At 41.8% G+C, this 23,634-nt stretch overlaps 1 protein-coding gene across 1 annotated transcript in view; it reads left to right on the top strand.

Annotated features, from left to right (window-relative positions):
* The window catches only part of LOC149447645 (adhesion G protein-coupled receptor F5-like), a 145,744-nt gene extending 124,221 nt beyond the window's left edge, over positions 1-21,523 (top strand). The window contains exons 12-15 of the mRNA XM_089652268.1: positions 1,958-3,286; positions 11,739-11,780; positions 16,515-16,580; positions 17,799-21,523. Coding sequence (XP_089508394.1) covers positions 1,958-3,286; positions 11,739-11,780; positions 16,515-16,580; positions 17,799-17,819 — 1,458 coding nt within the window. The 3' untranslated portion in view covers positions 17,820-21,523. The remainder of the gene's footprint in view (positions 1-1,957; positions 3,287-11,738; positions 11,781-16,514; positions 16,581-17,798) is intronic.
* Positions 21,524-23,634: the final 2,111 nt, after the last annotated feature.

The following is a 23,634-nucleotide window of genomic DNA, read 5'->3' as shown; positions in this document are numbered from 1 at the left end:
GTATGGGATCCTCCTGCGCTCATGGGAATAACTAACACAATACAGCTGCTGTCACTTTAACTAATACCAATAAGTGCAAGAAATAAACATAAAATTAGTGAAGCGCTTGTATCTCATGAATACAATCATGTGTCTCCATAAAGTATAATAGTAAATCAAAGTGACCACTATATATATTAAAAATATGTGAACTCCCTCTAGTGGATAGAAAAAATAATGTCAACCAAAATGACTATAATAGCTAAATATCACACATTAAGAACCTAAATATGTAGTGCATAAATCAGATATACTAAACAAAGTATATATACATGAAAACAGAATAATTGGCCACATACAATGGTGTCTAAATCAAACATAACTAATATATGCCATAAGTGAAAAAAACAATATCAAAGGTGAAAAAATATTCCATGCATGTGACTGTGCTTTAAGCTGGAACACACACGTGATCTCCACTTCTAAGTGCAAGTACTCTCCTTCAAATGGCAGCAATGCCTGCTCACCTCCCTTCCTCGACCCACACAGGGCCTCAAAGCAGTTACCACCTCAGTGGTGTATTCCTCTGGCAGACTCCTTAATCCTCCTCCTCTCTTATGCAACTCATAAAAAGACAAGAAAGCCTTCCATAGTGTAGTAAGTTTTAATAGGCAAAGTAAAAAGTGACAAAGTAAACCACTCACATGCTCCTTTCCATAAACAAGCGTTTTTCCCAGCCTGTGGGTAGATATGCATGCACCTGGGGGAATCCAATATGGCCACTGTGTCCGGACATACGTCACCAGGAAGTAGACAAACCGACGCGTTGCGTCACGTGCGTCGTGACTTCATCAGGTGATGAAGTCACGACGCACGTGACGCAACGCGTCGGTTTGTCTACTTCCTGGTGACGTATGTCCGGACACAGTGGCCATATTGGATTCCCCCAGGTGCATGCATATCTACCCACAGGCTGGGAAAAACGCTTGTTTATGGAAAGGAGCATGTGAGTGGTTTACTTTGTCACTTTTTACTTTGCCTATTAAAACTTACTACACTATGGAAGGCTTTCTTGTCTTTTTATGAGTTGCATAAGAGAGGAGGAGGATTAAGGAGTCTGCCAGAGGAATACACCACTGAGGTGGTAACTGCTTTGAGGCCCTGTGTGGGTCGAGGAAGGGAGGTGAGCAGGCATTGCTGCCATTTGAAGGAGAGTACTTGCACTTAGAAGTGGAGATCACGTGTGTGTTCCAGCTTAAAGCACAGTCACATGCATGGAATATTTTTTCACCTTTGATATTGTTTTTTTCACTTATGGCATATATTAGTTATGTTTGATTTAGACACCATTGTATGTGGCCAATTATTCTGTTTTCATGTATATATACTTTGTTTAGTATATCTGATTTATGCACTACATATTTAGGTTCTTAATGTGTGATATTTAGCTATTATAGTCATTTTGGTTGACATTATTTTTTCTATCCACTAGAGGGAGTTCACATATTTTTAATATATATAGTGGTCACTTTGATTTACTATTATACTTTATGGAGACACATGATTGTATTCATGAGATACAAGCGCTTCACTAATTTTAATCTAAGGATTATATCACTTATTGAAGATATATTTGCAGTTGGGTTGTTCAATAATTTACAAAGCTCACATCACTTCCACTGGAGAAGTGGGGGCTTTGAGAAGTCTCAACTGTATCTGAAATCAACCATGCTGATTGTAGACTGGCTGTTAGAAGGCATAACCACAGTAATAAATATACATTTATGGCAACACCTCCTTTAACAACTACATCTTCTCCTCTCTATTTTCAGATAAACATTCAGGTATCACAGTGTTGTTTTTTTGGTAATATTTTTATACGAATGTAGCTTACATATTTTATTTTTGTAGAGTAATTTGAAACTTTTACAGTTAACTAATCTTATCAAAATAATTACACCAGGTTTTCTTCTCCTAGAACTTTATACAAACAGTTGATATCGTGGTTGGTGCATCCAACGCTTGGAGCGGTATGGCTAATGAAAGTGTAACAATTCTGAGTTCTGTTGAGCATTTTGCAGAAAATCTGACCTTCAATGGCACAATCAACTTTACAGATGATTCCCTCAGCAATATTCAGCTTTTTGGACAGGTTGTGAGCAAAGCTGATAGCTATAATAAGAATTTTACCATGCAAAATTTAACTGGAAATGTGTTTATTGATAAGGGTGCAATAATAGGAAACTCTACCACTGTAGTTACCATTGCTTACAGTACGTTGAAGGACATTTTGCCAAATACCACAGGGGAGCTTGTCAATGGGTTGGTTATGTCAACAATCATTAAGAACGACAGTGAAAACATTGATAGCAGTATATTTAAATTAAATATGAATTTTAGTAAAAGTAATTCATCATTAGTAGATCCAAAATGTGTCTGGTATGAACTGGATAAGAGAGTTTGGAGTAATGACGGTTGTACCTTAATACCAGCAAATGATGTGATTTCATGCTCATGTAATCACTTGACTTCTTTCTCAATCCTTATGGGATCATCAAAAAAAGATATTTTTTTAGAAATCATTACTTACATTGGAGTCGGAATATCTCTCGTTTGCTTGGTGATTACACTGCTCATCGAGGCCTTAGTGTGGTATTCAGTTATCAAAAACAAGACCTCCTACATTTGTCATGTCTGCCTGGTAAATATTGCCGTTACGCTTCTGGTAGCCGATATCTGGTTTATCATTGGTGCATCGCTAGAGCAGAATAAAGGATCAGCTGCCTGCAAAGCCGCTGCCTTCTTTAGCTTTTACTTCTATTTGTCTTTGTTTTTCTGGATGCTGACCACAGGACTGATTCTTTTTTATCACATGGTTTACATCTTGCATGACATGAGTAGGAAGACCATGATGATCGTAGCTTTCCTCCTGGGTTATGGATGTCCTCTCCTTATAACCATTGTCACCGTGGCTTCAACTGAACCCAGTAAAAGATTTATAAGCGACAAATTCTGCTGGCTTGACTACAGTGACTCCAAATCATTCCTTGCCTTCGTGGTGCCAGCTTTAACGATTGTGTTTGTTGACATACTGATCCTGGTGGTGTTCATCTTCAAATTAATGAGGCCTACCATTGGTGAACAATCAGGAAAAGAAGAAGAAAGGAAAATTTTGATTTTGATTGCTATAACCATTGCCATCCTCAACCCCCTGCTTGCAACCACCTGGGGATTTGGGCTGGGAGTTGTAATTCATCCCGAAAACAATGTGATCAATGGAATATTTGCCGCACTCAACTCATTTCAGGTAAGCATAGTAAAGTACATAGTATATACTTAAGAGTAATTGCACCAAAAATTTAATGTTTCAGCTTACCATTCATTACATGTAGTGGCTGTATTCATTTTTTTTTTTTTTTGGGTTGAGAGGCTTTTCCCTTTGTTTTCACCTGATGATCCACTGGTTATTAACACTCCTTCTATATTAAAGTACCCCAACTCTGGATGAAGGAGCACAAGGGCACCTTTGAATGGCAGCATTGTCAGTCTGGGGGGAGGGAAATGTTAAAAGTACTAGCAGATTTAGACACACTAACATATTGGAGCCAAACTGTAGCTAACACTTTTTAAGCAGTTACAGCAACAGTTTGGGATAAAGATTTTACATAAATAAAAGCTGCTCATTGTATGCACTCCTGTCAGTAGTACAGTGGTGAAAATAATTATTTGATCTCCTGCAGATTTGTAAGTTTGCCCACTTACAAAAAAGAAGGGTCTATAATTTTCACCATAGATGTATTTTAAATGACAGAGAGAGAATATCGACGAAAATCCAGAAAAAACATATGATACAAATGTTATAAAATGAGTTGCAGTTCAGTGAGTAAAATAAGTATTTTATCCCCTACCAAGCAGCAATACTTCTGGTTTCCACAGACTGGCTATGTGTTCATGTGGTACACAGATTAGTCCTGTCAATTTAAGAAGGTGCTCCTAATGACAACTCATTATGTATATAAAAGACACCTGTCCACAGAATCTCTTTCTTCCATTCAAACCTCACCATCATGGGCAAGACCAAAGAGCTGTCAAAGGATGTCAGGGACAAGATTGAAGCCCTGCACAAGGCTGGAATGGGCTACAAGACCATCATCAAGAAGCTTGGTGAGGAGAAAACTGTTGGAGGGATTATTCACAAAAAGAATAAATACCAAATAACCATCAATTGACTTCAGTCTGGAGCTTCATGCAAGATTTCACCTCATGGGGTAAGGATCATCATGAGAAAAGTGAGGGATCAGCCCAGAACTACATGGGAGGAGCTTGTGAATGATCTCAAGGCAGTTGGGACCACAGTCACCAAATAAACCATTGGTAACACAATATGCAGCCATGTATTGAAATCCTGTAGCGCCTGCAAGGTCCCCCTCCTCAAGAAGGCACATGTACAGGCCCGTCTGAAGTTTGCAAATGAACATCTAAATGATTCATAGAATGGTTGGGAAAAATTGCTGTGGTCAGATGAGACCAAAATTGAGATCTTTGGCAATAACTTGACAGTGCATTTAGAGGAAAAAAAATGCTGACCATGACTCTAAGAACATCATCCCTACAGTCAAGCACAGAGGTGGAAACATTATGCTTTGGAGCTGTTTCTCTGCTAAAGGTAAAGGCTGACTTTACCACACTGAGGGGCCAATGGACAGGGCCATGTATTGTAAAATCTTGGATGAGAGCCTTCTTCCCTCAACCAGAACACTGAAGATGGATCACGGATGGGTCTTCTAGCATGACAACGACCCAAAACATACCGCCAAGGAAAAAAAGGAGTGGCACAAGAGGAAGCACATTTAGGCCATGGAGTGGCCTAGCCAGTCTCCAGGCCTTAATCCTATAGAGGTTTGAAAATTTATGGAGGGAGCTGAAACTTCGAGTTGCCAAGAAACATCCAAGAAACCTTAAGGATTTCGAGAAGATCTGTAAACAGCGCTGCTGTTAGAAACCACAGGGCCCCATACAGCCCACCTGACAGTTTACTGTGCTTTAGTTATGAATGAACACAGTGAGTGATAGGTATTGATCATTAACTGTGTTAATTCAGGGAAGGAAGGGACTGATAAATGTGACATATTTTGCCAGACCCTTACTCTAGTCTCCAGCCTGAAGGATCCTATTGTGTGCTTGCAGCTGCCGGTGAAAAGGAGAGGGAAGCCAGCAGCATTGCAGGGGTAGGGGCACACAGAGGGGCATGGGCAGCAGGGGGAAATGTATGATGTACAGGGATGGTGATGGGTGTGGTGGGGGGGGCAGTTATTGGAACCGGTCCCCTGCATTGCTCTCTCTGCAGCAGCTGAAAACCAGTGGGAGGGATAGGAGAAGAAGCCAGCTTTCAGCTGCTGCAGAGAGCCATACAGGGGATTGTTTCCAGTAATTGCCCCCCAGCCATGCTGATCACCCTCCCTGCACACATCCAATTCACCCAGCTACTTGGGCCCCCCTGCTGACCTGGGCCCCATACAGGAGGACTGGTAGTACCGCCTAATCCACGGCCCTGTCTGTAAAGAAGAGTGGACCTTAATCCCTCCTGAGATGTGTGCAAACCTGGTAACCAACTACAAGAAACATCTCACCTCTGTGATTGCCAACAAGGGATTCTCCACCAAGTACTAAGTCATATTTTGCATGGGGATCAAATACTTATTTTACTCACTGAACTGGAACTCAATGTATAACATTTGTATTTTTTGTTTTTTCTGGATTTTTGGTTGATATTCTGTCTCTATCATTTAAAATACACATATGATAAAAATTATAGACCCTTCATTTTTTTGTAAGTGGGCAAACATACAAAATATGTAGGGGATCAAATAATTACTTTCCTCACTGTACATGGTTTGTCTCAACCCTCTACATATGCAGTTAGAGGGTTGAGACAAATAATTTATCACTGACAGATGATTACTGGCTAGATCACCAAACTTACTGGCTAGATCACCAGGTGAAAATACATGAAAGAAAGACTTAAAAAGTAAACAAATGCATCTACCACATCTAAGAATCGGTAGGCTGCAACAAAATAAATGTTTGCTTTTGGGTTTATTACCATGTTAATATATAATAAATATACACTGTAAACTGTAAATACAAGTAATGCATAAACTAGAGAACACATTGTTGTGAAGCACTGGGTAAAGATGTAAGAAAAAATTATGAGGCTAATTTAATATATACTGTGTGTGTGTGTGTGTGTATATATATATATATATATATATATATATATATATACATATATATATATATATATATATATATATATGAGGGTTTAAAAAATGGAAACACTAAGCTACATGATTTGCAGGTGTGAAAGAGAGGACATGTTTCGCGTTGAAAGTGGGAGTGATGGAACATTCTTTTGCTTCCACTGTGAGATTAGACACCTAGCTAACAGGTGGGAAGCCTCACTGCCGTCATTCACTGTGTGCTCTGCTAGTGATACAGAGTTATGTCAGAGCTTACTGAGCCTCAAAGAGGGCAAATTGTTGGTGCCGCTTAGCTGGTACCTCTGTGACTGAAGGTCCCTATATAATTGCCGTGTCGCAAGGTAAAGTATCAAAGGTTATGACCGCATACGCAGTTTCTGGGAAAACGTCGTCTGATAAGCATAAGTATGGTCGACATTGTCAACTGACCGAAAGAGACAAAAGGACGTTGCGCAGGATTGAGACCCAGAATAAGAAAACTGCTGCAAAGGTGACTGAAAGCTCAATCTCAGGCTTCACGGGACTTAAGACTCATCTTCTTTATTTGACCTCAATATGAATCAAGGTCGCAATGCGCTTATTACCCCACCATAGGCTTTTAGACATCTCTGGAAATGGAACTCTTGCTCTCATCGGTCTTTTCATTTCAATGGCCACAGATGCCTAAAAGCCCATGGTGGGGCAATACGTGCATTAAGACCTTGATTCATATTGAGGTCAATTAAAAAAGGTATTGGATGCCTACGGGATGGATGCATATATCACCTAGAGTTTGGAGGAACAGAAAAGATTACTATTACAGCAGATTGTAGATGGGACTTTATGTATTGTTGATTATAATTACTTTATATTCATATATGTGATTGTGTTACATTTTACGTATTGCATAATTGTTGAAAGGTGTAGTGAAAAGCACTGGGTAATGTTCTAGTAGCAGTCTTTTTTGGGTATCACTATATGACTGTGCTGTGCTGTTTTTTTTAGCATAGCTACCCATTTGTCTTGGCAAAATACCTCCAAGCCATGCAAAGTCTTTGATCGCCTTACATGAACCATGCATTTGACATCTCCCCAAAGTTGCTCGATGATATAAAGGTCAGGAGACTGTGATGGCCACTCCAGAACCTTCAGCTTTCTTTGCTGTAACCACTGGAGGGACAACCTGACCTTGTGCTTAGGGTTATTGTTGTGCTGGAAAGTCCAAGAGCGTTCCATGTGCAGCCTTCATGCAGAAGAATGCAAACTACCTGTCAGTATGTTCTGATAACATGTTGCATTTATCTTGCGCACACATCCCCAAAACATCAGTGATCCTCCATCATGCCTCACAGTAAGGATGGTATTCTTGTCACTACAGGCCTTGTTGACCCCTCTTAAAACATAGCTCTGATGGTTGTGACCATAATCTCTATTTTGGTCTCGGCACTCTAGATTGCAGTGTGACAGAAGCTGTGAGACATGTCAAGGTGTTGACGGGCATATTGTAACCAGGATTTTTTGTGGCATTAGCGCAGCAAAGGCTTCTTTATGGCAACTTTACCATGTTCCTCATTTTTGTTCAAGTATCATCGTATTGTGCTCTTTGAAACAACCACACTGTCTTTTTCCAGAGCAGCCTGTGTTTATCTTGAGGTTACCTGTGGGCTTTTCTTTGTATCACAAACAATTCTTCTAACATTTGTGGCTGCAATATATATATACTGTGTGTGTGTATATATATATATATATATATATATATATATATATATATATATATACATACACAGTCAGGACCATAAATATTGGGACATCAACACAATTCTAACATTTTTGGCTCTCTATACCACCACAATGGATTTGAAATGAAACGAACAAGATGTGCTTTAACTGCAGACTGTCAGCTTTAATTTGAGGGTATTTACATCCAAATCAGGTGAACGGTGTAGGAATTACAACAGTTTGCATATGTGCCTCCCACTTGTTAAGGGACCAAAAGTAATGGGACAGAATAATAATCATAAACCAAACTTTCACTTTTTAATACTTGGTTGCAAATCCTTTGCAGTCAATTACAGCCTGAAGTCTGGAACGCATAGACATCACCAGACGCTGAGTTTCATCCCTGGTGATGCTCTGCCAGGCCTCTACTGCAACTGTCTTCAGTTCCTGCTTGTTCTTGGGGCATTTTCCCTTCAGTTTTGTCTTCAGCAAGTGAAATGCATGCTCAATCGGATTCAGGTCAGGTGATTGACTTGGCCATTGCATAACATTCCACTTCTTTCCCTTAAAAAACTCTTTGGTTGCTTTTGCAGTATGCTTTGGGTCATTGTCCATCTACACTGTGAAGCGGCGTCCAATGAGTTCTGAAGCATTTGGCTGAATATGAGCAGATAATTTTGCCCGAAACACTTCAGAATTCATCCTGCTGCCTTTGTCAGCAGTCACATCATCAATAAATACAAGAGAAGCAGTTCCATTGGCAGCCATACATGCCCACGCCATGACACTACCACCACCATGCTTCACTGATGAGGTATGCTTAGGATCACGAGCAGTTCCTTTCCTTCTCCATACTCTTCTCTTCCCATCACTCTGGTACAAGTTGATCTTGGTCTCATCTGTCCATAGGATGTTGTTCCAGAACTGTGAAGGCTTTTTTAGATGTGGTTTGGCAAACTCTAATCTGGCCTTCCTATTTTTGAGGCTCACCAATGGTTTACATCTTGTGGTGAACCCTCTGTATTCACTCTGGTGAAGTCTTCTCTTGATTGTTGACTTTGACACACATACACCTACCTCCTGGAGAGTGTTCTTGATCTGGCCAACTGTTGTGAAGGGTGTTTTCTTCACCAGGGAAAGAATTCTTCGGTCATCCACCACAGTTGTTTTCCGTGGTCTTCCGGGTCTTTTGGTGTTCTGAGCTCACCGGTGTGTTTCTTCTTTTTAAGAATGTTCCAAACAGTTGTTTTGGCCACGCCTAATGTTTTTGCTATCTCTCTGATGGGTTTGTTTTGTTTTTTCAGCCTAATGATGGCTTGCTTCACTGATAGTGACAGCTCTTTGGATCTCATCTTGAGAGTTGACAGCAACAGATTCCAAATGCAAATAGCCCACTTGAAATGAACTCTGGACATTTTATCGGCTCATTGTAATTGGGATAATGAGGGAATAACACACACCTGGCCATGGAACAGATGAGGAGCCAATTGTCCCATTACTTTTGGCCCCTTAACAACTGGGAGGCACATATGCAAACTGTTGTAATTCCTACACCGTTCACCCGATTTGGATGTAAATACCCTCAAATTAAAGCTGACAGTCTGCAGTTAAAGCACATCTTGTTCGTTTCATTTCAAATCCATTGTGGTGGTGTATAGAGCCAAAAATGTTAGAATTGTGTCGATTGTAAGGAAGAATGGGCAAAGATACCTCAAACAAGAACTGAAAGACTCTTGGCTGGCTACAAAAAGCGTTTACAAGCTGTGATACTTGCCAAAGGGGGCAGTACAAGATATTAACTCTGCAGGGTGCCCAAACTTTTGCAGACACCATTTTTTTGTTTTCTGTTATTTTGAAAGTGTAAATGATGGAAATAAAATCTAACTTTTGTTGACATATTATAAGAATGTCTAATCTGTAATTTGATGCCTTTTGGAGATTTTTCCATCTTTCCTTGGCTTCTTTATGCACATTAATACACATTTTTAGCTGGGGTGCCCAAACTTTCGATCCCCACTGTATATGAAGGTGGTATCAGCACTGCATCCAAAAAAAGAGCCTTACTGTTCCACACAAAACAGGTAATGTAGCAGCATTTAAAGTAGGCACTTATAGGGGTTGCAGAGATTAATAAGGAGGATGATACATAGGCTTTAAGGCTAGGTCCACGCTATTGTGGGTGCGGAAATGCATGTGATTTGCATGTGTTCCTAATCCCGCAGGCATTGTCAGCCAAAAGGAGCTGCTCATTGTCAGCTGCAATGAATTCTTAATGGTACCCCCATGCACCCAAACAAGGTGCAATATTTTGTGCATGAAACCATATTGTTCCAAAGTACCATGTAGTTCCCTGCAACTGCATTTCAAAAAAGGTCATGGACTTTTGCCCTACGTTTCAGGCAGGTACAGCAGCCCATTCAAATGAATGGGATGCTGTGCCCATGCAAACATGAGCCACACCACTCACAATAGTGTAAACCTAGCATAATGCACCGATAACAATTTATTGCATACTTCATGGCAGGCATCATCAACACTCAATTGACAATGCATGCTTCCCTGTCTAATAGGCCACCCTAGCAGTAGGGATGGGACCAATATACATGGGTTCAGTTTGAGGTGGGTTTGGTGAATATTTTTAAAGTTTGGTTGCCAAATCCAAACCCTATTGAAGTCAATGGGGGCCAAATATGGCTCAGGGTTCCCTGAGGAAGTCACGTGTCTATTGTGATGCAACACGTCGGTACGCGAGGAGGATTCTCTGAGGAAGGTTCCCTGAGGAAGTCACGTGTCTATCGTGATGCAACACGTCGGTACGCGAGGAGGATTCTCTGAGGAAGGTTCCCTGAGGAAGTTACGTGTCTATCGTGACGCAACGCGCCGGTACGCGAGGAGGATTCTGGGAGCGCGGTGACGTCATTTCCGGTGTGGCGGCCATATCTGAAACCCCTATATTAAATACCCATGCAAGGCATTCATAGCATGAGGTATAGGAGCCTGATATTGAAGATCTAAATGTGAGTGGGCATTCGTATTGTATATACAATGAATAAATACAGTTTTACACTATGTAAGCTTTCTGTCTATATATGAACCGAGGAGGAAGCTGCTGAGAGAGTATATGACTCTGGGGAGGATCCGGTGATTCATCAGAGTGGTGTTTTATCCTAAGGCGAGCTGACCCTGTGGGGTCTATGTAAGGAGGTGAGGGGCCACTGTAGCCATTGGTTGGATTCACACAGTGTGGACACTTGTCATCACATGCATGAAGATTGATAGTTTTTTTCTTTTTTGGACACTATTTTTCATATGGACTTATTTTAAGTGATTTATATGTGGATTGATTTTGAATTATTGGTTGTGATCACTTTGAACACTCTTAATACTCCCGGTGGGAATACACGTGTTGCACTTTACTTTATTTGCACATTTGCACAGATTTTTAGCACATATTTATTATTATATATAGTATTTAAGATTTAGCGCTGCACTTTGTACTATTTATTGTTCATTTACTCACTTTGGTAGGAGGTCAAGTGTTAGCAGCTTTAGCGATAGGGCCCCATTTCTAGCGCAGGAGGTCCATTCCTTTGTATTTCCATATGAAGACTTGAACAAAAATCTTACTGTGTACGGCCAGCTTACCACTTCACCCAATCCAAAGCAACCAAAGCCCCTTAGATTCCATTCTGAACATATCAGCATGAAGCCATTTTGCTATCCAGTGTGTTACATATGCTTGCAGTAATCATATACATGAATATAATAAACCAGAACATATTCTTTGTTTTTTTAATCCAGGGTTTGTTCATTTTGATATCAACTGTGCTGCTGAACCAAAAGGTAAGAAGCAACTTATTATAAATTACATGAAAAGACCTGCCATCAGCGTCAAGTGTAATGTGTCAAATGAATAGCAGGGCATTTGGCTGATTTTAACTGCCCACCAGACACCCCCCCCCCCCCCCCGCCGACACCTTGGAAGAAAAAAAACAATTTAGGAGTAGTGTCATAGGTTGAAGAAAGACTCTTTTCCATCAGGTTTAACCCTTCGAGAAGGCAAAACAGAGTTTAGTGGACACCTGTTGCCAGTATTGCCATATGAGGGGGGGGGGGGTTCCTTCTTGACCCCAAAGGAGTCCAGACAGATTAGTTTTCTTGATTAGAACACCTCCTATATTATTCTAATTATAGCTATGAATACTTACCAAAATATTATCTTGTTCTAGTTCATTTTGCCATCATTCCCTCGCAAAAGCATCTCTAGTCTGCGCACATCCAATGTCCCTGTGTAATTTGTAATGTATTTGCACCATATCAACTAGTAAAACATGGCTCAGAGGACCCCACAGCAGTTCACTGGTAGTACAGCAACAGCATACCCCACATAGTGGCCGTCCTTGTCTAAAAGAGATAATCTTGCTTGTAGCATCATGGGGGTTATGGGGTAAGTCCTCCCCTCCCCCACATGATACTCTAGGTCAGTGGTTCTCAACTGGGGGTCGAACGACCCTTTCACAGGGGTCCCCTAAGACCATCAGAAAACACATATTTCCAATGTGTAAAGAGCAGCTACTGTGTAGAAAGCAGCTGCTGTGTTGAAAGCAGCTACTCTGTTAAAAGCAGCTACTGTGCTGAAAGCAGCAGTATTGGAGGTAAAACGACACTCATGAATTATATTAATTACTGGGTAAATAATTTTATGGTTGGGGGTCACCACAACATGAGGAACTGTATTAAAGGGTCACAGCATTAGGAACCACTGCTCTAGGTGTAATGTGTTTTGTGCTTCCCAGTAGCAACTGAGCTAAAGCGTGTTTAGACTCAAAAACAAAATGTCAAGCTGAACGTCATCCTTCCCTGAGTCTTTCCCTGCGTGATTTCACTGTATACTGTGAGAATCCCATAGTTTGCATTTGAAGCTGCAGTAAATAAAATATAGTCCACCTCTAGCTGTCACAAGTTAGCCTGCAGCCTCCTGTTGCTTTGTCTTACCTCCTTGCTGTTGTGTTTCCTTCACATGTGTGATAGGTGATATGGGCATCGCCTGCTATTCCCTGGGTTTTATGTCCTTCCCTTCCATCACTTCCTGGCCCGCCTCCTTGTCTGCCTGTCTATTTAAGACATGCTCAGTCTGTCCCACATTGCCTGAGCAACGTTTGTTGTCTGTGCTCTCAGTGTTCTTCCAAGTATCAAGTCTAGTGGTTCTGTGTACCAACCCCAGCTTTGTCCTTGACTTCTCTCCTACGTTGTCCACCTGTGTACCGACCCTGGCTTCGTTCCTGATCTTGCTTGTCTTCCACCTGTCCCGACTTCGGCTTGTCTTCTGGATCTCCTAGTCTACTCCCATTGCACCCTGCTCCCGCTAGCGGTCTCTTCTACCACAGCTGGGTGTACCTGGGGGCCGTGACCTTGTCCCAGCCTGCTCCAAGTCCATCCCCACCATCAGGGGCTCTGGTGAGCAAGCAGGCTGGGGCTTAGACTCCGCGCCCTGGGGAACCCCAAGCTGTGGATTAAGAGCTCACCACCACAGGTACTGACACTAGCAGCTGACACTAGAATTATCTTGCTCTTTCTTCCCCAGTTTGACTGTTCCACCCCTTTTAATCTTTGAATTTTACAGAGGCTCAAGATGATATGTGGGCCTTACCTAGAGCAGTCTGCATGCAAATACTGCCTAGTTAAAGCAGACCTTCACACGAAGTCCTTTGCCAGAATTAGAAGGCCGGGCAGGGCCCTTAGGCACATCTGCACATGTGCCATAATTATTGACAGCGCAAAAAATAAACAACACACAGGTGATCAAATCCCACCAAAATAAAGTTCAATTCATGCAAAAAAAAAGGACGTAAATTTAATTTGGGTGCAGCATTGCATGACCACGTAATTGTCAGTTAAAGTAACGCAGCGCCATAACGCATAAAATAGCCTGGTCAGGAAGGGGGGTAAATCCTCAGAAGGGCAAGTGGTTAATACGAACCCCTTCAGCGGTGCATTGTCACCGCTGTGAAGGCTTCCATCTTAGCCTTGTCTTCCTTGCGAGTTTGCGAGCTCTGGCCATCTGATTGGCTGAGCCGCGATGACATCACTCCTGTGCATGCGCACGGGAGACACGGGCCACGGCACTCTGCTCCGAAGGAACGGCACGGGTATGCCAACTAAAAAAAACCCTGAATATCTCTTAAATGGTGCACGCTTAGGAGATATTCATTTTACAAAGTGGGTTTACACGATCAGAGGACCATTTGTGAAAATCAACCTTTTAGTCTTCCATGGGACAACGACCTTGCTGTAAGGAATGGAGGGTAGCTTCACACTTTGTGGGTCATTGTAAAGTTGTGCTATTGCTTAAAAAAATGCAGAGACTGAGTTGAGAACAGGACTCTTGCTCTAGCAGATGGTGGACCCAGGATTGTGGTTCATCAGAAAGGAGGGAGATGATGAACCCCACCTTTACAGTCTCTACAGAGAAAGGCCTTGGCTGGAGTGTGAGATATAGTTGACAGGCATTCTTGAATGCCCTGAACTTTCTTCAGTCACTAGAGAAGCATTCTGGAGTGGGTACCCTAGGTTCAGGAGGAGGAACTACCGCAGTAGGAGCAGCTATAGAGCATTCTTGTGCTGAGGTAGCTTGAGCAGAGACCGGGGGTGATGGGTTCTGGTCTGTGGGAGAGGCAAATACCACAAGATTCTGTATGTGACCTTCCAGCTGAAAGTACCCTTCTTGTAAATTTTTCACTGCCTGGGTGACGGCAGCGACTTGCTGGCACAGAGCCTCAAATGGGGAAGCACCTCTATCAGCCTCAGGCATACTGGCTGGATGATACTGTCACATACCTGGTCAGCGGCCAGAGTGCTGAGAGGGCTCCCCTTGTGGCTAAGAGCGGGACACCCCTGAAGTTAGGAACAGGAGGTGCTCGGCCCAGAGAAGCATGGGTTGCCATTGGGTTGAGATGATGTTCACCTGGTAATGGCAGAAAGTGGCTGCAGAGCTGAAGTTCTCCAGACATTGCAGGCAGAACTTGGCAGCGGACAGATGTTTTCCAGACGTAGCAGGCAGGACTAAGCGGAAGGCAGGAGGCAAAATAGGAGCCATGCTAGAGATCATGCACAGGTGATCAATCAGGAGCAGGAGCCAGAAGCAAGTTCAGAAGCGGGCCGAGGGTCAAACACTGAGGATGATGCAGAAGCGAGGTCAGAGCGATAAGCCGAGATTATACATGGATAATCAGGCAGCAGCAGAGTCATTAGAGCAAGCTGGGTCATACACCGGAAGCAGGCAGTAGAAGAATCTGTAAGACATGCAGGGGTCAGAGCCAAGATAAGAGTCAAGACAAGTGCAGGAGCAATCCGAGTCATCAACGGGAATCCAATAGTAAACAACAAAGGAGCACACGGGAACAGGGGGATGATGATCATCTAATGATTTGTGCACCAGAGTGCTGACTTTAATTTAACCACATCCTTCTCGCACTATAACCAAATGATGGCTACAGCTTGGTTGTCCAGTTCTGAGAGGGCGTCATATGACGTCTTCCCAGAATGCGCCCTCCCACGCGCCCCCAGCAGTGCGCACTCACCGTTCTCCATGATCGCTGTGTCCAAGGGACACAGTTAATCACATTATGAAGTAAAAGGCCAATCACAGCAACCTTTTACTATGTGATCAACTGTGTCCAATGACACAGCAGATCACCAAGTAAATACAGTTGCCGGTTATCGGCAGCACTTTCCTCACACTGTCACAGCATGAGGAAAGTACTGCCGATAACCGGCAGCTGCCACAGAGCAGACTGCCACTGATCATTAGGGCCTTGATGATCAATGCCCTGCAGTGCTGCCCAGCAGTGCCACCCACCAGTGCCCAGCAGTGCCACCCATAAGTGTCCAGCAGTGCCCCCCATCAGTATCACCCATCAGTGCTGCCTAGCAGTTGCCCCCAGCAGTGCCCATCAGTGCCACCCATTAGTGCCATCAGTCAGTGCTGACAGCCAGTGCTGTTAGTCAGTGCCATCAGTCAGCACCACTCATCAGTGTCGCCCATCAGTGCCGCCTAACAGTGGCCATCATTGCTGCATATCAGTGCAGCATCATCAGTGCCCCCTCATCAATGCCCACCAATGCCACCTCATCATTGCAGCTTATCAGTGCAAAAAATAAAACACCCAGTGGCAATTAAATAACACCAAAATAAAGCTCTATATGTGTGGAAAAAAATGATAAAAAATGTCATATGGGTACAATTTTGCATGACTTCGCAATTGTCATTCAAAGTGCAGAGAAACTGGCGCAAACAGATTTTGCAAAAGTGTCTTTTGCATTTTAAAAATGGTGCACCATGCCCCAAATTGAAGTACAAGTTCTAAACAAGTATATACAGTCTGCATCAGTTTTACAACCAATGAGAGACGTTTTTGCTAAATCTGTCTGTGACTTTATGAATTCCAAGATATAAATCCAGTAAAATTGTCCAGCGTTGTAGATTTTTATAGTTCCTCCATCTCTGAACAGATCATTAATGATTCAGGTTAGATCTTTACTGCTCTGGATGTATAACTATTCTATGTTTGTTCTTAGCTATGGAAGGAGGCGACAAGCAACAAAAAATCCTCCTACGTCAGAACACTCAGGTCCAAGGGGCAGGTGAGTGTATCCCATAATACATATTGGGTCTGAACATTAAAGTATAACTAAAGGCAATTCTTGTTATGGCTAGAGTGGAGAGGGATTAGAGCACAGGTCCATTTCTGTTTTTGCTGTCCGTGACCCATTTAGGAAGATTCCCCTTCTATATTTGTCATGCTTACCATTATCCCTGAGTGTGAAAGTGAAAGAGAATCACAAACTTTGGATTGTCCCCAGAACAGGAATAAAGGGAAATTTTCCATTGGGGACATTAGTTCTGGTGACAAGATTGTTTTCCTTCCTGTACAGCTCACAGGAAGTGACAAGAAACTGCATTTTCTGTACTTGAAAATGTTTTCATCCTAAAAAAGGACTGGTAACGTGCAATATATTAAATTTTTTTGAGTTATTCTTAATGAAAATTTGTCACAAATCAGACCACATAGGTGGGATATGGGGAAAGGAAGGGCAATATAGCTAAATGTGACAGCTTCCCCTTAAAGCTGGATGTTAGTAAACCAGCAGTCGGTGGATGACTCGCCCACGCCAGTGAATTGTCAGCTGGGGAATCCCAGGCCATATGCCCATGTTGATCTGGGCAAGGGCCTCTTCTTCACAACCCTGCCATGGTGGTTGTGATGGTCTGTATGTAGAGAGGCGGATCGGGGTTACCAGAATCTGGAAGTCCCTTTTAACAATAAAAAGTCCCTCAGATATATCCGCCTGTGAATGACTAAGTAATACACACTCCTACTCATTGACTCAGAAAAACAAATACATTGAAAAGAACACACACAAAAAAAAAAGAAAAGCAAAACAATCCCCCAATTGTACATTTGCTGTCAATTACATTATCCAGCAATGCAGATGCACTCCAATCACAATGAACAATGCCCACCAACCCCAGTGATGTCGGTGACTAAATATAGTCATGTCCACCCTGGCCCTTTAGCTTCAATAGTTCAATAGTTTGAATTTGGCCCTCGAACTTCAATGATGTTCACTGAACCTACCTCAAATCAAACCCAGGTACATTTAGCCCATTCTTAGTGGGAAGCCTCAGATGGTTCCTAGGCCAACCTTGCAGTGAAATCCCTTTTATTGAAGGCCTATGTGCTCCAGAACCAATATGTGCCCAGAATGCTGAGAAGAGAAGCTTCTCACACAGCTATTTTGATTGACCTTCCTTGATTATATATTGTCAACTCTAACATTTGAATATTTGTTTTGTTTCAGCTGTCTGCAATCTCTACTTAACTCACGATTCAACTGAAACATCTGGACATTCATACTCAGTGCTCACATAAAAGACGGCTAGATATTTGTTGAACTTGGGGAGTGGATCATTGTTGTACTAATGAGTAAAAATAATCAAAGGACAGGGGTCTATTTATCAATTTATTCATGCAAGATTCGGACAAGTTTCACACATTTTCACCCAAGATTTAATTAGAAAACTGTGTGAATCTTTGGTGAATGTCATAATCTCTCTGGATGGAAATGTTATGTTGTACACTGATATACAATGTGATTTTCTTATAGTTCTGGAAATGAGTGTATTTTAGTGTATTCAATTGGGAAGGGAAATAGCAGGCCAAAGTGTGAAACATTTTATTGTAGGCTCTGACATTCTCCACTTTAATTTCAATTTAATTTCTCCAAACATATATTTTGGACAATTTCATACATAACGTTAATTTTTGTTGCCCTAAAAAATACCCTTGCTACAATTTCTCATATCCCACCAATGTGTAGTACTACAAAACATCAAGAAAAATGTAAGCAGCCTTGCCCAACATTTGCCTGGAATGTGAAACAATGAAATGTACAACATACTAGGCTGAACACCATAATTCCAGGCTGGAATCCATAAGGCGCTGCTCAATATTTTACAAATTGGTCTCACAAGGTAAAGCAGAGCCAAGAATATACCATAACTATGGAGTCTGCTACTCAAGCCAGTATCCATAATAGTGTCTTTCATATTTCTTTATTTTATGGCCAGGGGGTGAGATAAAAGTTGATTCCTTTAGGTTGATATTTCCATGTTTGGAGTAAACTACCTAAGTTTTTTTTATATTTTCTGGAGAACTGATTGGTGAATCAGAAAGTGGATTTTCATAGTTCACGCATTTATGGAGAGGTGGGTAGGATTGGAGTTGTTTCATACAGGTTGATGCGGCCCAAAACTGATATCTCCATGTTTGGTATATGCTTGGTATATAAAGAATAAAACTACCCAACAGTTTGTTATATTTTTCAGGGACTATAGTTTTTCATAGTTCACAAGTTTATGGAGGGGGATATTGGAGTTGTTTCATACAGGTTGAGGTGATCCAAAGTTGATATCCCCATGTTTGGTGGATTATACATAATAAGATTACCTACCAGTTTGTTGTCGGCTGCAGGTTCCTAGGTTCCTGGTCTTCTCACCCGCTGTGGCAACTATGAGGGGTACCCACTCTCCCTGATAAATCTTTCTGTTTACTTTATATTAAAAATAACATAATAGGAAGAGCTGGTGGGTAGGAACACCTAAATCTCCCAGGTAGACAGGAAAATAGTCAGGAATTATGGCATGTAAAATTTGTTTGAGTATCCAATACCTAAAAGAAACTAAGGACTCCTCCTATATGTAAAGTATCACTTTTGGGTGGGCAGCCCCTCTAAACTTACAGTTGCCCTTAGAGGCCAGGTCACGCCAGAATGCGGTGCAGGAAACCCATGTTTCTTGTGTGTTTCCCGAGCCGTGTTCAAAATGCACTGCACTTGCAATCTGCAGCAGGTGTCAATGTTAACTCAACAATACTTCAAAAGCAGGTTGCAAATGCAGTAGTCTGATTGCTGTGTGTTTTTTAAAGTAGTGCATAATCTACTTTTGGTGTGGTCTGGCGCTAGTTCAGTTTATTCAGATCAGCGCATTCCTGTGTGATTCACGTATGAAACGGTCCTAAAGGTCAGTCCATGTAGAGGGGATTTTATACTATTCTTTATATATCTCTTAACTTGTTTTATTTGTATGAAATAATTCAAGCATCTTGTTTCATTTTGCAGAACTAAAAAAAGCCTTAGCTGTATACTGGGGCTACTCCCCAAGATTATAGTTATGCCCCCAAAAAGCCAGACACTGTACCTGTTCGCTGAACCATACTGCAGACAGCAGCTGCACTTTCCCTGTCCTTGCAGCTTTGTAAACATATTAGTAAATGTACTGCCATGCTAAATTGATGATTGGGTTAGCAGGGGGCCCATCTGCCTGTACCACTCCCCTTGTCCTCTAGTTTAAATTTTCTCTCGGGATCTTCAATTTCTTCCGAGGCAGCTGGAGTTGGTGGGCTGGGCTGGGGGGGGGGGCTGCCTACTCTACTCCTCCCACAGACTCTTTCACTCTGGATGATCCCTAAATTGAAGAAGGGGAAAGGGGAGGAGTGGACACAGCAGCCAGGGTAGTCTTCCATCACCCAAACAGTGCCTGAGTGACTGATCACACTGTCATGACATAAGGCCCTAAATTGACAAAATACTGCCCTAACCTGACACTATACTGCCCTAATCATCTGACACTGTACTGCTCCAATCTCATGCTATACTACCCTAGTCTGACAATATGCTGTCCTAACCTGCCACTATACATCCCTATTATGATGCTATACTGCCCTAGTCTGACACTATACTGTCCTAACTGCCACTATACTGCCCTAATATGACACTATTCTGCCCTAATATGACACTATACCATTGTAATCTGACACTATACTGCCTTAGCTTGACAGTATACTGTCCTAACTTCCACTATACTGCCTTAATAGGTCACTGTTCGGCCATAATCTGACACTATACTGCCTTAGTCTGACACTATACTGTCCTAACTGCCATTATACTGCCCTAATATGACACTGTTCTGCCCTAATCTGACACTATACCATTGTAATCTGACACTATACTGCCTTAGTTTGACACTATACTCTCCTAACTGCCACTATACTGCCCTAATATGTCATTGTTTGGCCCTAATCTGGCACTATACTGTTGTAATCTGACACTATATTGCCTTTGTCTGACACTATACATTCCTAATCCTATATTATACTGCCCCCTGTCCTCCCCCTTGACAGAAGTGACCCCTGTCCTCCTGACCCCCTGTATACTGCCTTGCTGACCTTCCATCCTCTGCCACCCTGACATTTTTAACTGCACTCCCGCATAAAACAGACTAGATCTGGCCCTGATGCACAGCTGGTAAATTGGTTTCTAGCACCAAGAACACATTGTTAGCAATTTTCAGTTTCACAATAAGCACACAATCTAACTCCTAAATGTAACCCCTAAAAACACGTAACCTAACCTTAAAGCAGAACTACAGTTTAACTCCCTCCTTCCCCCTGTAGATCTTTCCTCTCTATCTGAACTCCCCCTCCCTCGCTCATCACATTAAAAAAGTAAAGCTTACTTAAAATACAGGTTTTCTTCCAGCTGGTTCAGTGACATCACAGGCCCATCTTGTTCTTCTCCATTGGCAGCAGTGTACAGTCCCAACTGATGCACCGAACTGTGTTCATGTAGTTACGTGCTAGCACCATTGTGTGCATCAGTACTGTAAATGCTGTAAATCCAGGAAAGCATGGTGAGCCTGGGCACTAGGAAAGTGGATTAAAGCCCAAATTCCAGAAACTTGAACATTTTCTCTTGCAGTGTGGGCTTGTTTAGTCTAAAGGCTGCAAGAAGGACTTTTAATTACCTGATCTTCTGCTCCCCTGGACTGAAAGGACGATTCATATTCTTTTTGCTTTGGATAAAGAACTCTGCCCCCCTCCCTAAAGTTATGGGCTCCTCCTGGATTTATCTCCAATCTCTACTGTTTTCTATTTGTTTGCAACTAAGAAATGTGCCGTCACCATATGGATGACTGAAAAGATGTACATATGTAAATCAACTGTGTTTCAGTAAAAATGTTAAAAGGCTTCTGTTGTGTGGATTCTTTCTTCTCCAAACTACCAGATGGAAACGTCTTCTAGAAACAAAATGTGTGCTGGATGAGGCTGCTATTGGGGTCCACTGCACTAAGGCCTAAGGAAGGCACAGGGTGAACTATTGGTGGTGATAGTTAGGCTAGGCCGGTACCTCCCAGAGTTGGGTCAGTATCCCTTGCCCATGGCCCCTCAGTGAGTCTAAGGGGGGCCAACCTATGCCGGTCAGGAATAAATAAAAAAATGCACTTGCTCCTCAACCACATGGCTGCCCAAATGGAGGACATGTACCCCAGGATACATCTTCACTTATATCTACTACTAGCATGACTATGACACTACAGTCAAGTAATATTAGAGACTAAAAGAGAGTTTATTACATATAAATTGATTTCTTACACTGCTGTGATGTTAGGGTGTGTGCTTCAGTCTAAAATTTTTAAAGCAAGATATTCCACTGCTTTTTCAGCCTTCATATACCCTTAGAAAACATTGAAAAATAAACGATTTCTTTCAATCTAGCTCTATGTGCTGTTAAGACACAAATACAATTTCAAAGAGGCAAGTGAAATCTTAATACCTGAGGGGTCAATTCACTAAAAGTTACCGCATACGATATGGAGGTCACGTGACTCATTTTTCAGAAATATCACATGAGATAATAAAGGAATGAATTCATCAAAGTAAAACATTGATTGTGTACCACACATTTGTTAAAATAGTGAGATAAATACGGCAAAAAAACATGAGATAAATCATTAGTCAATTCAATTAAAAAAACACACATATTATTTATCACCTGGTGTTTGCTGGCAGTATTTTAGAAATGTACAAAATAACAATTAGAGGAACTCTGCACTGGCCCGAAAGTGAAAAGTATACCATGTATCAATGTGAAAATGTTCTCTCAGTTCAGGAATGAAAATAAATTGTAATATTTCATCAGAGGGAGATCATTTTGTGAATGAAAGTACTCTGCAATGTTTTCATAGTATTGCTGTGTGCATTCTGGTGCAATGTTAGCCTGCAAAAAAAAAAACAAATTGTGAAAAAATAACACCAAAAATTAGGCAAAATTTAAGTGTTAAATATTGCAAAACATAAAAATTGAATGCATTCTGTAAATAACGCATGTCTTTTAGTGAATTGACTACTTTTGAAACAAATAGTGCATGAGTTATGCTAACTCAAAAATTCATGTGGTATTTATCTCTTAGTGAAATGACCCCAAAGTTTGTTCAAAATAAAAACAATAGCACAAGGGACAGTGCTTAGACTCAATATGGTGTCCCTTGTACTGATGGCTACAGATTTAGTTTACATCTTCCATCCTCTAATCCCCCTACCCCTGCAGCTGTAATCTGCTGGTGCCACAGGGGTTAATCAAGTCAAGTGACCTGTCAGAGGTACTCATCAAGAGTGCTGACTCTGCTCACCCTTTCTGCCACCTCCTAGATTCATAGAAGCTGTACAATAGCTTCTACAGTTGCAAGAAAGAGTATGTGAACCCCTTGGGATTACTTGGAGTTTTGCATGAATTGGGCATAAAATGTGCTCTGAACGTCATCTAAGTCACAACAATAGAAGAACACAGTCTGCTGAACATAATACTACACAAACATTAGATGTTGCCATGGTTTAATTGCACATAACATGTAAACATTCACAGTGCAGGGAGGAAAAAGTATGTGAACCTTTGGACTTAATAACTGGTTGACCCTCCTTTGGCAGCAATAACCTCAACCAAACGTTTCCTGTAGTTGCAGATCAGACCTGCACAACGATCTGGAGTCATTTTGGACGACTCCTCTTCACAAAACTGTTTCAGTGTAGCAATATTCTTGGGATGTCTGGTGTGAATCGCTCTCTTAAGGTCATGCCACAGCATTTCAATCGGGTTGAGGTCAGGACTCTGACTGGGCCACTCCAGAAGGCGTATTCTGTGCTGTTGCAGCCATTGTTTTGTTGAATTACTTGTATGCTTTGGGTCATTGTCCTGTTGCATCACCTATCCTCTGCGGAGCTTCAGTTGGCGGACAGATGGTCGTACGTTTTCCTGCAAAATGTCTTGATAAACTCTGGAATTCATTTTCCCATCAATGACA

Source organism: Staurois parvus, unplaced genomic scaffold, assembly GCF_062004578.1.
Source record: "Staurois parvus isolate SC_StPar_1 unplaced genomic scaffold, SC_StPar_1.0 ptg000678l, whole genome shotgun sequence".
NCBI classification, from domain to species: Eukaryota; Metazoa; Chordata; class Amphibia; order Anura; family Ranidae; genus Staurois; species Staurois parvus.
The sequence above is the reverse complement of the archived record's forward strand: the minus strand, read 5'-3'. Positions and strand labels throughout refer to the sequence as shown.